General features: G+C 38.6%; 1 protein-coding gene across 1 annotated transcript in view; it reads left to right on the top strand.

The window, feature by feature from the left end:
* The window catches only part of LGR4 (leucine rich repeat containing G protein-coupled receptor 4), a 98,695-nt gene that overhangs the window by 40,848 nt on the left and 40,483 nt on the right, over positions 1-17,364 (top strand). The window contains exon 2 of the mRNA XM_037522549.2: positions 10,354-10,425. Within this exon, the coding sequence (XP_037378446.1) occupies positions 10,354-10,425 (72 nt within the window). The remainder of the gene's footprint in view (positions 1-10,353; positions 10,426-17,364) is intronic.

Genomic DNA, 17,364 nt, shown 5'->3' on the forward strand with positions numbered 1-17,364 from the left:
CTTACTTACTGCCAGTTGTGTTGAAACAGTTGAAAGTAGCAGTGTAATAAAGTCTTTTAATGCCCCATGAATCGCAGTGTTTGTCTTTCATACTGCTACTGTCCATATTTCAGAGTACTAGTGCCACTCAAAAAAAAGTGACTAGGATAGTGCAGGGGTATAGGCGAAGATGAAGGAAGACTTTATTTTTTATTTTTTTTGCATAGAAGAACTGGAGTGTAGGCCAGAGGTGCAGGGGGTGAGAGGATTCACCAGAGACAGAGTGGGGAGCAGAACAGGCAGATCGACTCAAATACACTGCTGAAGGGTGCAGGGGCGAGACAGGAGAGGTCTGTTGCGCCATATGTGTGTTAGCTCCATGACTGGGAATGAAACAAAGGCTGCAGCAGTGATAGAGCTGAAACTCAACCCCTTGGCCACCAGGGAGGCCCTGAAGGAAGACTGTGAAGGTTAGAAAAGCACTTGAGCTAATAAGCTTATGGTGCTGGGAGGTAGCTGTAGTTTTGACTCCATTTTGGTGAAGGAATAGGACACATTTGGTTTGACTAACACATTTCTTGAACTCGTGGTTCTGATTATGTTATATGTATGGATGGCTTATGTGAACTTGAGAATAAGTGATAAATATGAACTTGAGACTTCTTAAATATGAAGCACATATAGGCCGAAGCAAATTGCCTGAAACAATACATCCCTTTACTACATTTGATGCAGTCTGAAATTTTTGTTTTCTATTCTTTCTCATTTCAATTAATAAAAAAGTTGGCTCTGACCCATTGCAATGATTTCACAACTGATTAAATTGGTTGTGAGCTAAAGTTTAAGAAATACGCGTCCAAACAGAAGTTTCCGTGGGTGTGCATGTTTGAAGGCAAGGGCCATGAAGTAATGTTTTCCTATCAGTGGTGTTAATAAGTGTAGCCATAATAAAACATAAACCGTTTAGTTAATTAGAATATTTACCATAATAAATGCTGCTGGATTGATTTCTTTATGAATAGTGCATTTTGTCTGCTAGGATGAAGTAATTGAGTGTTTCCAGTCTGCCCAGCCGACGATCCTTACAATACTTCTTGTTGATGTTAAATGGACTATTGAAATAGCATTTTGTCTGTGTGGCTTGGCTGTAATGAGCACTGTTGTGTTATCGTTAGGGTTACCAGAACAGCTGTTGACACCCAAAGAATGTCTGAGAACACCCGTTAAGTACCAAGAAAACAAGGAGTATTATAGTTTAGCCCTTGTCTGTTCCATGTGATGCCAGGTGCTAGAGACCTTGATCAAACTATAGAAAAGAAAATAGTGTTCTTTTGGTCTTTGGATTTCATTTTTTCTTTGCTGCCGAGTAAGGATTGCTTCAGATTTAGAATATCTTATATTTTTTCTCTTTAGAAACCCCCCCACGCTTGAAAACTGAGCTCCGTTAAAGAAGACAAAAATGAAAAACCCTTTAAATAAGTGAAACTTATTTCAAAACTAGAAAACATGGAATTAGCCTAACTAGCTTTATCTTTCCTAAGTTACCCTTTAAGGCTGTGTCATTTCAGCCACACATGCCTTTGCAGTATGATATTTATATACTAGTGTTTTGTTCTCTTCTCTAACTTGTAGGGTTAGCATCTCCTTGAAGAACACACCCTTAAATGTCTCCTAGGCTGTATTGCTTCATCGAGAACATAAACAATTACAGCATAAAATATTACCTTTGGAAATGAAGTCATGCGTCTTTCTTAATTGCTGAATCCTTGTAATTCTGAAGGGGGTATGTTTAAGTCTGTACTCATTCACACACTTGCTAACACAAGCAAATGTGCCTGTACATAGAGGAAAATCATGAATCTCTCAGGGTTTCTTATTTTCTACTAATATGCATGGAATGTGCAGGAGCAGGAATGCCAAAGTAGGAGTCATAATGATAGATTGGAAAAGGACCTTAGAAGTTAGCGAGTACAAAATATTTTACAGTAGAGGAAGCTGAGTTCCAGGAGGCTGGGATTCTTCTTCCCAACTCCCCTCCTTTCATCCCAGTTTAATATATGGCTGCCCAGTGCTCTTTCTGCAGCAAACTTGACATGCTTAAACTTCCTCTGGCAGCTTTTCATACTTTTAGAAAAAAGTCCTGAGTTCGAGAGGTCACATTGAAGGCCTTTTGAAATTATATTTTTTGTTTGCCTGGTAGTTTCTCTTGTCACTAGTAGCCACATAGCTTATAATGCATGAATTCCTATATAGTTTTATCTCTTTGACCACACGTGGCTTTCTCTCTTCTGACCATGCTTTCACACATGATATTCCCTCTGTCTAGAAAGCAACTTTGACCTCAAACAAACAAGTTACCTGGTTCAGCGGCTTTAAATTTTTTTCTGCCTTGAAACCCCGTGAGGACTACATTGAGATCATGACCCAATATGTCAGCAATAATTGTCATGGAACAATACTCTTTTTCTATGAGCTATTTAACTTTGATATTAACCATTCGTTATATTTCTTTTTAAAAAATGCCATTTACTACTTGCTCGATAGACTTCACATCCCTTTTTGTGCTACAGGAAGGTTGAAAGTGTTTGGGGAATGTTTTTAGTTGTACTAATGAGCATGCCAAGGGGAGCAGGGATGCCAAGTGCCCGTGGTCAGCAAGATTGTCTTGAATCATGAAGAATTATCCTGCTCGTCTCTGCTGTGAAACATTGCCAGCCTTCTGAGTGAGACCACAGATTGAAATAATAGCTCTCTGTAAAGTAATACCTGTCTTTCACACCCCAGCGTAATAGTCCTGCCTCGTGAAGCCTTTCTCTACTGCAAGTTTGGTTGACCATCTGCCCTTGTTATGTCCCATGTATCACAGTATGTGGTTGTTTTCCTTCCTTTATATACCCAGTGCCCAGCACATAGGCACAAACCTAATAGGTGAACAATAAAACAAGAATGGAGAGACTTGGCCCAGTGCCCTGCTACCAGCAGATAGCAGAGGTCAGAATAACCAAACCAAACCAAAAAAAGAAAACAAAGAAACAAAAAAACCCTAAAACAACCCCTGCAGGATTCCTGATTCTCAACAGTGCTGTTGCATTCGTTGATTTTGGGTAGGATTGGAAAAAAGACCTCCAGTCATAGGATGATTTTTTTTTTTTCCTGTGGGGGAACTGTGGTGGTTAATATATATGCTCTATATAAAGACAGTCACAGGTAATGAGGTATAAATTCCATGTGGTGTGATTTGTACTTTTTAGTATACAGTTGTAAGAATTTTAATAAACATATGTATTAGTGTAACCATCAAAATCTAGAACATTTCTATCACTGCAAAAAGCTCTTTCCTGCCCTTCTGTGGCCAGCCTTTCTCTGCATTTCCCCCTCCCCCCTGCCGTGGCTCACCACCACTGATCTAATATTCTGTTTCTAGAGGTTAGTCTTTTCCAGAATGCCATATAAGTGGAATTGTGCAATACATAGCCCTTTGGTCTGGAGTCTGTGACTTAGCACAAGGTATTTGAGATTCACACACACTGCTGTTTGTATCAATTATATACTCCATTTTTGTTGCTGAGTAATATTCCCTTGTACAGAAGCACAAAAGTTTCTTCATCCATTTACTAGTTCAAGGATATTCAGGCTATTTTCAGTCGTAGGCAATAAAATTATTTACATCTAGCATTGCTGGATCATAGGTTATAAACCTATGTTTTATTTTAGAAGGAACTGCCAAACTGTTTTGCAAAGTGGTTGTCACCATTATGCATTCTCACCAGCAGTGTATTGAGATTCTGGTTGTTCTGCATCCTTGGCAGCACTTGATGTTGTCAGTTGTTGTTATTATTTTTACATTTCAGCTATTCTGATAATTGTGTGCTATGGTTTAATTTGTATTTCCCTAATGACTAATGTTAAACATTTTTTTGTGTGTGTGCATTTTTGCTGTTTGTATAATCGTCCTTGGTGAAGTAGCTATTCAAATCTTTTTGCCCATTTTAAAATTAGGTTTATTTTCTGAGTTTTGAAAATTCAATTTTATAGATACAAGTTCTGTATCTAACAGTATGTTTTATAAACGATTCCTTTCTGTCTTTTTTTGTGTCTTCATTTTCTTCACAAGGCAATACTGCTTTGAATATCTTTAATGGAAAAATTCAAAAAGGTAACAAAAGAGGTTTAAATTCATGAAAGAAGATGATCATAAAATGAATGAAACAGTCTTCTCTATATTTGCTGTAGTAAAAAGTTTTTTTTTTATTTAAGATTTGAAGCTGACATAATTAGTCTTTCTGTGGTGTTGGGAAGATTATACATTAGGATGTTTAAGTATCTTAAATATATAACAACTTTACAAGATGATAATTTTGCTGGACTGTAATTGGCATTCATTTTTAAGTGTCAATATGTTGTAGCATTTATCCTCTGAAGGGTAGGCTATAGAGAAGCAAGTTTTGGATTCTCTGGGCAGCAATGAGCCTTTGTGTTTTAAACATCAGGGAAGATGCCTGATAGGATCCCATCTATCTTATCTGTAAAACTGTAGTGGAAATGTTGCACCCTGCATTAGAAGGGTGTCTGTTGTGGCATCTAATTGGATTCTAGCCGGACTAAAACATCTAAGGTCAGAAAAACATTTCTGGAGCAAAATCTGACTTAACCAGCATACTTGTTATTTTGGTCCCATCTCTAAAGTACAAAGAGCAGTATCTTCACATACATTTCATGTTCATGTTCTTTGAACTTTGAAAAATGCAATAATGCATTTAAAAAATTTAAATTCCATTGAATGTTGCAACAGTGTCTTTAGTAATAGCAACTTAAGAATAGAGTGGACAGATGTATTTTAATTAAAAATTTAAAAAGAATCATGAACACATCTTTTGCTGTGAAAACCTCACTAACACAGTACCTTGCACATATGTGGATGATGCGTAGTTTGTAAATGTTTGCCAAATGGGTGACAGGATATCTCCTTTTCTCGTGTAGAGGAAAATCCTTAATTAATCTCTTTTCCTTTTGGCAGACTGACTTCCACTAACAGACGTTCCCATCCCATGATGTATGTGGCCTGCCAGAAATAGCTTTGAGATAGATTAGACTTGAATATTTACAGTTTCATTAAAAGACAGGTTTAGAGAAGAAGCTTTTTTTCTTCATTCTGCCAGTGAGGAATCTTAGGTGTCAAGGGAGAAACATTTTCATAAAGGTATAATTTTTCATTTGTAAAAATATAAACCATATATAGAAAAGTAATATAAAGGCACCTGTGAAATATGACTGGATATTTTGTGGTTAATAAAGGTTTGTTCTTGTAAGGACGTGGGGAAAAAGAGATTGCTTGTCCCAAGAAAGACAATCATGTCAGAAGAGAAATGAAACTCTTCATAAGCCTTGCCTGAAACTTGGTGTCATATGTGTGTGTACACTCCCTGTGGTTGAAAGCCATTCCCTTTAAATTTGTTCTACCAAATTCAGTTTTAGGATTTTTGGTTCTTTGGCTTTTGTTCATACTATAAATAATTGTTCATTGGCCACTGGGTTGAAATTGTTATAAAAGATCCTGGAAAAGTCACTGGATAGTATGACTCCTTAATCATTAGCAATCTGTGTTTGCTGAGTTTTAAGCCCTCAGCACTGTTTTCTGGAGAACGAATTTGAGAACTCTGCGTTTTCTCCAACCTGCATGTAATTCAGTGACTTTTTAAACTGCTCAGTAATATTTGAGATATCATCAGTAATATGGCAGCAGCATTACAGTTTTATCTAATACAAATAGGAGGGCTTATTCAAATTTAGATAACATTGGGTCAATCACGGTATATTTAAAATTAAATCAATCTGTGGCAGGAGGCCCAGACCTGATGAGCGCGCCATGGCAGAGTCCATGCTCTGCCACAGCAAACAGGTTAGGCTCGCTCAGGGAGCATTTTACAGGGATTGTAAAAGGTACCTTGTTGAAACATGATGTTTCTCTTTATTCCATAGATACTTTAACATTAGTGAATTTTATGAGGGAAAAAAAGATGAGAGTTTAACCACTAGCGAGATTTGGCAGTTTCAATTAAACAATTGAAACCTTTAAATTTTAATTTTGAAATCAGTGACTGCTGATGTTGGAGTATCCGGCTTTGTTTTTCTAGTGGGGTGATGTACTTTTGTATTTTTGACCTCTCGGGGTAAAAGTTTGGGAGTATTGCATCGTGTGGGTGTAGTATGTTTCCCTGTTCTCTGTTCCAGTTGGCGTACCCTGAGAGACCCAATTATAAAGAAATCTGTTGTAGGACAAATATGGATAGAAAACATACATCCAAGCATTTTTTTTTTCTTTCTTACTAATGAGAAGTTCTACTTTCTGTCCTCTGCTTTATTACTAAACTGCTTTGAGGTCACCTGCTCTTTTTGAAAATAGCTAGTTTTCCCATGTTGTTCCAAAACCTTCCTATAAAAATGTAATTTTTTTTTAAAAGAATGCTTGACTCTATCAATAACTGGGCCTCAACTTTGTTCTTTTAAAATCAAATATTTGACCCTGAAGAGCTCTTTCAGCTTAAAATCTTCTACTCCTGGAATTCTGGAGTTGAGAGTCTAATATTGCCACTAAGAACAGCTATAGGGTCTAGATCTTCCGTCCCATTTAGTGTTTGTCTGGTGTAAAGTGATTTCTTTCTGGACAAGAACACCCACCTACAAGTTGCTGCTCTGCTAGATTCAGATAGCTTCCAGGAGCAACAAGAACAAAAAGGATGGTATGAAAACATATTAGATGTGACTTGATATTTTCTGATCTGATTCACAATGATTAGTTATTACTGCTTCCATTTTTTTCCATATGAAGCCAGGGTTCAGAAAAGATGAACAGCTTGCCCAAGATCATGTAGCCAGTAGTAAGGAATCCATAGGTAAACTCTTGTCTGTGTGGCTCCTAAGCCTTACATTTCCAACTCTGCCAGACTAGCACCAATAAAGTTATCGGCTCTCTAGAAATTATCCTTCAGAGGTAGAGGTATTTGTGAGTTGGTGCTGTTCATGTGAATGTCAAGGAAGGCACTGATCTTCTAGCTGAAACTTTTGCAGACAACTTTAAGTATTTTAATAATGTATATGACTTATGAGCCTCGTATATTTGTAATGATTGGCATAGGCCTTCCATTTGTAAACTGTTGCAGTTAAGTCATCACCCCCAGCATCCTTTGTAACCCTCAGCTCTCTTGCTGGTGTCGATGACGTCGGGTCTGGAATCCACTCTTGAGGCAGTCTGTAGGTTGTTTATCACCATTAGCCCTCATTATTTTAAATGAGTACCCACCCACCTTATATTCTGTAACCACATGTTTCCAGAACTTCTCTGGAGATAACATCTTGTACCACTCCCTCAAGCCCCCCTCCCCCCTTTTAAAACTTATTCACAAATGTTTTGTAACTGAAGTCCAGAAGGTATGAGGGAAAACAGCTATAAAGAGCGAGCCTCTCTGGGTGTGTGAAATTCAGAACAATTTGGAAAACAAGTGTTGTTCCTGAATCTGAAGCTTTGAAACAAAACTCCACTGTGTCGTTAACACATATTAGTTTGTAAATATGGAGTCCCACTAATTGCACTTATAGCTCACAGCAAAACTACCTGTTATGTCTTGTTACTTGAAGGGGAAAAAGCGAGAGAATTATATAGGTGTATGTGTTTTTAAAAATTGGAATGCAGAGAATAGTGTGGTGTAAATTCTCTCTAATTATGTGTCTTTTTCTGGTGAGGCAATTAATCAGTTTTTCTGTTCCAGTGATGCTCAGCCTGAATTCAAGGTGTGCCAAATATAGAAGAAACTGCAGAAAGTGCCTAAATTATGCTTGTCCTTCTCTCTCCTTTTATTGGAATGACTAAAGAGCACCAAAATTGTGTAATATTTTACAGAAATCACTGCTTACTCAGACTGTTATTTTGCCTTTCAGTATGATTAAATGTTTTGTTGTGTTCTTCATAATTTTATTGGTTAAGGCCAAATGTGTTTCCAGTGGGAGTGACTCAGGAGTTTTATAATGACAAACTAATAGTCTCTAAATTGTGTGCCATGGCAAAAATGTCAGAAACACGCCTTTTCTATAAAATGAACCTCATGTGTTTTCGTCAGGTGGGGTGGGATCCACCATGAATCATAGAAGCATATAATGTGAGACCATATGCTTGTGCCCAAATAATCAGTTCAACTCCCCCATTTTATAAATGAGGAAACTGAGACCTGGGTTTCCACAGTAGCTCAGTGGCATTGCCAGGAGTTGAACTGGCTTCTCCTGACCTGGTTGTGGTGCTGTTTCTTTAGGATCTTACTTGAGTGTTTATGAAAAACAAAGGATTTCCCTCCACTTTCCCAGACATAAAGACAACTATCTAAAGCAGTATTGGGGGACTCCCTAGTGGTGTAGGGTTTAAAGTCTCAGCCCTATCAAGCTTTCACCAGCCCCGGGGGCATGAGTTCCATCCCCAGCCAGGGAGCTGACCCACGTGGCCCAGCAGACCTCTCCTGTCACCCCCGCCACGCCCCTCAGCAGTGTATTTCAGTAGATCTGCCTGTTCTGCTCCCTGTTTTGTCTCTGGTGAATCCTCTTACCCCGCACCGCTGGCCTACTCCCCAGTTCTTGCATGCATAAATAAATCAATCTTAAAAAAAATAAATACAGCATTCGGGGCGGTATTTAAAAATGATCCCTTGAGAAGTATATTAATTTTATTTTTCTTACAAGTTATTAATAAAATCTGAGTTGTTTCCAATGATAGAAAATTTTAGAATGCATGGGATGCTATGGCCATAGAATTCTTCTTAGGAGAAATTTCATGTTCTGAGAAATTTATATGAACTTTGATTCCTCAGTTTCTAAAGCTATGGATAGTTCTTTTTAAAAATCATGAAGCAAAAGTGTTTTTCCCGAGATTCACTGTAGATTGTGCCTCTGTTCAGCCTTCGTGAGTTGGGGGTTTGCTTTATATTTTGATTGAAGGGAGAGAAGTCAGGATTCAGAGCGTACGGAGGAACACTCAGTGTTTGCCATTCAGGTTGTGGACTCCGGACCGGCTACACCACTTGTTGGGTGGCCTTGGGAAGGTTATTTCACCCTTCATTATGCTCCATTTCCCCATTCGTAAAGTCAAGTTTTTCTGTGTCTTATCAGTGTCTTTTGCGTGTTAGCTGCCACTACTATGGCTATTTTTCTTCTGCTGCTGCTGTTACTGTTATTCCCAAGCCAACAATTTTTTTCTAAACCTGCCAGGGCAAAGGGCTAGTAAGGGAGGATGCACATTTTCACTTCCAAAGTTTAGTGAGAAGAAAGGTGTGGAGAAGAGACCCACTGAATCACCATGATGCACACTTTAACCAAAAAATAAATAAATGAAAGGAACTGTTACTTGCCCAAAGTCATGAGGATAAGTGTTTTTATTGTTAGCTGACTTTGGCTTGCTTGCTTCTCTTCTGCCTCTTTAGACTGATATGTCTAATCTAGTTCTGGAAGGTCACACATTGAATGTTCTTGGTGTTTTCTGGAAAGGAGACACCTGAGGACTTGGCTTCACCAGATAAGATGCACATGAACTTGAAGCAGGCAGCCAACCCGGTGCATGCTGGGACTGTCCTTTAAGGTTGCCTTAACCTGTCTGCCGTGGTGTGGTGACTATGTTAAGGACAGTAGAGAAGGAGAAAGCAGGCAGCTGTCAGGGAAGACGGAAATTTGTTATTAAGTAATTTTTTCAGCTGTTTGAAATAGCTAATTGTCGATTTATATCATCGAGTGAGTTCTCTTCTTTCTGCTGCCTCTCTAAGGAAAAACTGGAAATGGATTGCATACCTGTCATGTACACACTTGTCTCCAGCCTGCGTCTGTTATAGGCTAAACATGAGATCCACTTACAACTATTACCTGGAGGACTTTTATAGGTTTTGCAGAAAATATGACAGGGCTACAGCTGGGACCTACTTTATTATCACTGACAGTGGCTTAAGAAGCCACCCTTGCCTGCAGATCTCTTTACCAAACCCTGGGGTATTCATTTCTTTATTTTTATCAAGTACAGCACTTTGAATACAGAACACTGGGAAGGTACCATTGCTCCCTCGCTGTAGGCAGTTTGAGACCTTTTTTCCATGGATCCTTAAAGGGGAAAAACCCAGGATCTGGACATGTTTCCAAATGATATGACATAATTATAATAAAAGATCAAACTTTTCTGTTTCTGTGCCTTCTGAAGCCATAGTATGACCATTGGTATGTCTGTCTTCTCTGCTCATTTTTCTTGCTTCTTGACAAGATGTCAGCGCATAATTATTTTTTTATTGAACTAAGTGCTTAAAGTGTAATATCTCCTAGTTAACCAACTTCTTTTAATTTTATGTTTTCCAGGGATATCAGTATGAACAACATTACTCAGTTACCAGAAGATGCATTTAAGAACTTCCCTTTTCTAGAAGAGCTGTAAGTATTATTTTGAGAAATAGTTTTTGCGCTTTCCTGTCCTCTTTGAAAGCTCTTAAGATAGTCTGTTTCTTAAGCGACATAGATTTCAGTAGGCTTTGTGCAGAGGAAATCATGTTTTGGGAGAAACAAACTTGATTTTTTTTTTAAGCAATGTCATTGCTGGTGTTATTTTTGAAAGTCAGGATTAAAAACTCTACTTCTGGGCCTCCCTGGTGGTGCAGGGGTTAAGCACTGCACTATGAAGCAATCCACAGCCTCTGCAGCACTAGTTCGATCTCCGGCAGGCCAGGGAGCTACCCACATGGTGCAGCAGACCTCTCCTGTCTCGTCCACTGCTCCCCTCAGCGGTGTATTTTAGTTAGTCTGCCTGTTCTGTTCCCTATTCTGTCTCTGGTGAGTCCTCTCACCCCCTGCATCTCTGGTCTGTACCCCAGCTCTTGTATGCATAAATAATTAAATCTTTTAAAAAAAGTAAAAAATGCTACTTCCACACGACTTTTTTTGCTGCAATTATTATAACCGTGAATGCTGCAGTGACACAAGTTAATTACAGTGTTATCCCATGATAACAAGGCTGCTGTGTAATTACCATTGTTGCCAAAGGAATTGCTGTACGGGCAACACAACCATAAAATAAAAATAATACAAGGCATTTCAGGGTCAAGATGCAGCAGGCAACACCTATTGTGCAAGGGAGCGAAAGACTGACCATAGGGCCCTTTGGATATTTGTGGGTGACCTTGGGGGATGGGGTGAAGGTGTGGAACATCATCCAGTCTCTAAGGATACGTTTTTTAAAAAAAGATTTTTTTATTTATGGACCTCTGGCATAAACGTGCAGGGTGGGGGGAGGGATAAGAGGATTTACCAGAGACAGAATGGGGAGCAGAACAGGCAGATCCACTGAAATACACTGCTGAGGGGAGCAGCAGGAGAGACAGGAGAGGTCTGCTGCACCATGTGGGTTGCTCCCTGGCCAGGGAATCAAACTCATGCTGCAGGGGCTGGCGATAGCTTGATAGCGCTGTCTTTAACCCCTGAGCCACCAGAGAGGCCCAGTCACTTTTCGATTTTAAAAGAATTGGGAAGTATGTAATACATTTTAAGAATCCGGGTGGAAAAAGAAAATCAGGCCAGAATCAAGTTAAATGTAGGCCATAAATGTCCAAGTTAATGGAAAACGTGATATGTGGAGGTAAGAAGTGACAGTTTGAGAGTAAGAACATCAAAGAGAGGGGTACACCCCTGAAAGAATCTAAATTCCTATTACAGTGTGTCTTGCAGCCCAGCTGTTGAGCATTAGATCCCAGTTAGCCAAGTCTCCTCGCTCAGCTCGGCCCCTCCCCCAGTGCGGGGAACATGGATCAAATATAAGCCATGCAGGTTGTGTTCCCTGCTTCTGACCGAGCATTGAAACAGCAGTGGAGGGATTTAATAATGTTAAAGAGAAAGTTTTCTTCCCACACTACTTAGTTGAACATAATGTTCCCACAGCAAAAACTGAACAGAGATTATTTGCCACATCCAAGCTTGTGAACTGGGTCAAGTTACTTAACCTCCCTCTGCTCCCTCTCTTTGTCTATAAGGTGCAGATAACGAGAGTCCCTCCCTCTGGTATTCTGGTGAAGACAGAATGAATTCATAGATGTTAAATGCTCAGGACAGTGCATGAAATAGTGAGCGTTTTGTAAATGCTAGCTAGTATTTATTTTACTATTTTAAAATATCATAAGGGGGAAAAAAAGCTAAATGTTATCTTTGGGTAAAGGGATAAAGTGCATATTTTATTTAAATTTTGCTCTTTCTATCGTCAACATTAACTATTTTGTAATAAATATCTATTTTTAATTAAAAATTTAAATTGGATTTAAAAGTTGTAAACTGTATCCGAAGCCCTCCTTCCCCAAAATGAAACTTTGAGATGCTTTGCTTGTTCCTTCTTACTTCACCATGTAGTTTTGGACTTCAGGATTAGTCTCCCTTTACAGAAGTCATTGTACTATGAAAGGGCCTGAATCAGCGGTTATTCAGCCATTGTGTAGTCTGGGGACTGTGGGACACACCACATAGGAAATGCCAGAGCTCTCCTTTTCCTTGGGCCCTGGGGGTGCAGCCCACCTTTCTAAATACACTTGATTGCCTGTCCCACCCTAAGGGATTTCTCTGTGAGAGCTTGGATGTGGGTGGAGACCAACCTGGTTAATCACCACTTTGTGAAGTTCACATCTTGGATTTCTTAAAATCTCAAATGACCAAGCATATGTTAAGTTTATGTATTCTGTCAATTGGGACTTTTAATTAGAACCAAATTCAACTCGAGTGCTAGCTCCTTGTAGCTAGGTCATGTTCTGTCCATAGTCTGCAGTTGCGCTGATGAAGCCCATCAAGTCAGGTTGTTATAGATTCCCCAAATGTTGTAAGGGATTTCAAAAATGAATTCATTTAGGAAGCTGATAGTTAATTTTAAAGAATACATCAGGATTGTCTTAATACTCTGGTAATGCTTCAGGCATTCAAAGGAATTTCTTTTCTTTGTTAAAAGTATGGTAAAAGGCTCATGGTTTTTTCCTTTTTCTTTATAAGACATTGTTGTTGATTTTGACATTCCAAAATGATACTGCATTGACTACTGTAATATTTCATAAACAATGTGACCATTTGTCCAGAAGTCATCTGGAAGTCATTTAAGAGTGATTATGAGCTGAAGTGCCCTGAATAGAAAATAAATGATTTACTGAGGGCTTTTTCCCCCATGATAGTTAATGAGGTGTACTTTACAAGAGGTGACTGGTTTGGCCAAATTAATCCAGACTGCTTGTAGTAGTGGGTGAATTTATTTTCCAGCGATACCTATGTGTTTATAGATATTTGCACATTCGCTTATTCTTTCTACAAACACTAAATCCCACTCTGCGCCTGGGTCTGTGGTGGATGCCAGGGATAGAGACACGTTAAGTGTGGTCTTTGTCTTTGGAATCGACAGACTGTCTAGAGTGGTGCTGTTTAGTATCATAGTCACCAGCCACAGGTGCTACTTAAATTGAGATTTAAAGTAACTAAAACTAAATAAAATTCAATTACTTAGTTTAATTAAACTAAGGAAATCCAGTTCCTTAGTTTAACTATTTTCAAGTCTTCAGTAGTCACCTGTGTCTACTGGCTTATTGTATTGGGGAGCACAGACACGGAACATGGCCAGCATTGAGACAGGTCAGTTGGGCAACTTCAGTTTAGAGGAAGAGAGGGAACTAACACCTGGTGTGGTGTGGCAGAGACAGTCATAGAGGTGAGTACAGGATCGGTGGAAACCTAAAGCATTACATGTACCTGAGACTATGGAATTGGGGGAAGGCTTCCCAGAATAAACTTCCGGTGAGTTTTGAAGAAGGATGCTCTAGGAAGAACCTTAGAATATGTAGATATTTCAGAAGTTTTAGAACATATGATGTGGTTATTCCTACTGAAATACAGAGAAATTTGAAATACTAAGGGAGAGAGTGATCCCAGGGGTGAGGCCAGTTCATGACTATTTAAGCTAAGGAGTTTAGATTTCATTCTGAAGGAGTTGAAATGAACATGACAGTGAGTGAGCAACAGGTTCAAGATTGAGATTTTTACTGAATGCCATTTACTGAGACTGGGAACCCAGAGAGCTCATCTGTGTGATTCATGAAGAGTTCCGTTTTATAACGATGGAAAATAGAGCTTTATATTGCGCAAATGTCCATTCTCATAACTCTGTGAGGAGTTAGAGTTTTGTAAGAGCAGAAGGTGAGCTGAAGAGCCTAAATACCTCCTTCAAGTTCACGTGCTTGTTTTATACTTTTGCTGGGATGTCAGAGGTGTAGAGCCCCATCCTTATGAAACACAGAGTGAATCGTACATATTCCCAAGGGGTATTTCATCCTACTTTTTCAGTAAATATGTGCTTTAGATAATTCCTAATAACTGCTCCCAACTTTTTTTACATTTAACCTACTTTGACAATTTCTAAACATCAAACCAGTGATTTTTCCACCCTCTCTCTGAGAATATGAAGTATAGGTTCTAGCTGCAAATTTAATACATCTAAATTTGTAATCTCTTGATTTTTTTTGCACCTCAGTTTTCTACTTTTGAAAATGGTACCTCTCATAATACTATTATAAAGGGAAAATGGAGATAATTGATGTAAAAGTTCTTTGTGGCCATAAAGTACAATGCATATTAGTGAGTAAATTTCACCAATCCTCTTAAACATGGCAGTCTCCCTTTTTCTTGAAATATTTGGGGAAGAGGTTGTTTTGCTTGAAGATGGCTATTGGAGTAGGCCAATATGGGTTTCTGTTAGCAATGTGAAGAAAAGCCAGAATTTTTGGAAAACATTCATTTTCATTAGTGGAATCTGTTTTCTGGTGTGATGCTGCCACAGGCAGCATTTTCAGGCCTCCTTGAGACCTGTCTGGGCATTGGTAGCCATTTGGGGAATGGCTGAAATGTCAAGTTGTGAAATTGATTTAATGAGAAGCAGCAGAAGGAATATCTAACTACTTTTCCATAGGCTACCTCTGAAAAAATTCATGGATGTTACTTTGAGCTTGGATGTTGCAACAGCAGTAGAAACCATTGCCAGCTTTGGCACTTGTACAGTCATTGTTTAATATGTACTAGAGGACTTGGATAATTCTTTTGTTTTCAAAATGTACTTTGACTTTGGAAAACTTCACAAGGCTAAAGTGAAACCTTGGTCTCTTGAGTTCTAATTCAAGATCTGTAGGACAGTAATTTTAAATGGAAGTGTTATATTACAAAAAGAGAACTAGTAAATAATTAAAACAGTGAGATTTTAAATCATATATAGAGTAGGTCAAATCTAAAACTAAATGATTTTAGATACTTAAATTTGATCAGTACAGGGTCTCCCCGGTGGCGCAGCGGTTGAGCACTGGGTTGCAAAGCTGCCCGCAGCCTCTGCAGTGCTGGTTCGATCACCGGCTGCTCCCCGGCCACCGGAGGAGGGTCCCGCATGGTGCGCAGACCTCTCCTGCTGCCCGCTGCTCCCCTCAGCAGTGTGCTTCGGTCCTTCTGCCTGCTCTGCTCCCCGCTCTGGCTCTGGTGAATTCTCTCACCCTCCTGCCCTCCGACTGTACCCAGTGCTTGTATAAATAAATAAATAAATCTTAAAAATAAATAAATAAATTAAAAAAAAATTTGATCAGTACTTATATGTGAAACTGTACATACAAATAATAAAATTTCTGACTATAAATTAGTTGGAAGTATAGGAATTTTTTGTACTCAGATTCCCCCAAATGTTTACTTCCTCTCTCTCTCTATCTTCCGCCACATACATACAGACATACACAATCTGAAATGTAAGATGCATGTACATTTTTTAGGATCTTATTGAGTCATGCCCCTTTCCCTCTAAATAATTGCATTCTTCTGAAAACATAAGGAGAGTCGCTTTAATAAATGCAATGAAGTTGTCAAACTCAGAAAGCTAGCATTTATATCTATTAACATTTGACCTGTAATTTTTGATGGAAATTTAAACAGCTAATATTTTTTTATAGCAAAAGAAACAAATTTTTTGGTTCAACATATAATCTAGAACTGCAGGTTGCATGTGTTTGCTGTGTCTCAATTTAAGTCTCTAAAATTATTTTTTGTAGTCTCTGCTAGAGCTAAAGCAAATAATTAAAATTGGCCAAACCTGGTAAAGGGAAACTGCAATAAAAATAATGATAGCGAATATTTATTGAACTTAGTATATTCTAAAAACTTAATATACTACCTTATTTAATGCTCACAAAGTCCTCTATCCCTATGAGATAAAAGTATTATCATCAATTTATGAATGAGAAAATGGAGGTTTTTAGAGAGATAACAAATTCCCTGTGGTCTTACAGTAAATAGCAGAGACCGAATTTGAAAATGAATCAGACTGATTCAAGTCTTTCCTTATAATTTCTGAGCTCTAATTGCAAAGGATTAGAAGGAAGCTTGAAAGGCCAGCCAGTTACCACACCTACAATTCTAAGTATATTCACAGCTAACCGTCAAAGGTAGTTGGTGACCCAAAATTTCCCTAAGTTCACTGAACAAAGTATTTATTAACAAGGTGTTCTTCCCAGAATGAGATTTTCTTCACTAGTCATACCATTTCATAGATAAGAACATCAAGGCCCAAGCAGAGGAATGGCTTGCCCAAGTACCACAGTTAATATGTAACTGAGCCAGAATTATACCTTCACAGCTCAGTGCCATGTCCACTATATTATTTTTTTCTATCACTGAGATGTGTAAATAATATCTAGTAGTCTTACTGGGTTGTTCAGCACTATAGAAAGTCACTGACTCTTGTTCTTTTTTCAATAATTACAAGAAATTTTCCTTGCTTCCAAACTAAAGTTTGACCCACTTAACATTTACTCACCTGATGAAGGCTTCTCAGATAAGCTCTATCAGTCGTAGTGATTTCCCAGAAAAAGCAAGAGTTCCTCAATTGTTTCGGTGATGTTAGACAGTTAAAAAATACATTCTTAGGAGTGTTGTCAAGTTCCACTTTGCAGGATAACATGGAAAGAAAGATCACAGCCCTTGCTGTGGGAAGTGCATAGTGAGCTAGCAAGGGAGGACTCCTGGTCTGATTCATATCATTCCTACGTGTTATTTGGAGAGCGCTCAGATATGGGAGTAAAGGTGAAAAAAAGAGAAATGGAAAAAGAGTTTTTATTAATTGAACCTACTATGTACCAGATAAGCCTTCCTAGAACAACCATTATTTTGTTTTGCTGTAACTCAAAACACTGTGTGCTGCATTTATCCCCGTTTTGCTGACATGGAAGCTGAATTTTTCCTCAGAGGAGTTAAGTCACTTGCCCAAAGCCACAAAACGTAGTAGTTAGTAGTGGATCTGATTTCTATCCCAGGCTGTGCTCTTGTTGATGTGGA

This window comes from Talpa occidentalis, unplaced genomic scaffold (assembly GCF_014898055.3).
Source record: "Talpa occidentalis isolate TD23 unplaced genomic scaffold, MPIMG_talOcc4v2.1 talOcc4.3, whole genome shotgun sequence".
Taxonomy (NCBI): Eukaryota; Metazoa; Chordata; class Mammalia; order Eulipotyphla; family Talpidae; genus Talpa; species Talpa occidentalis.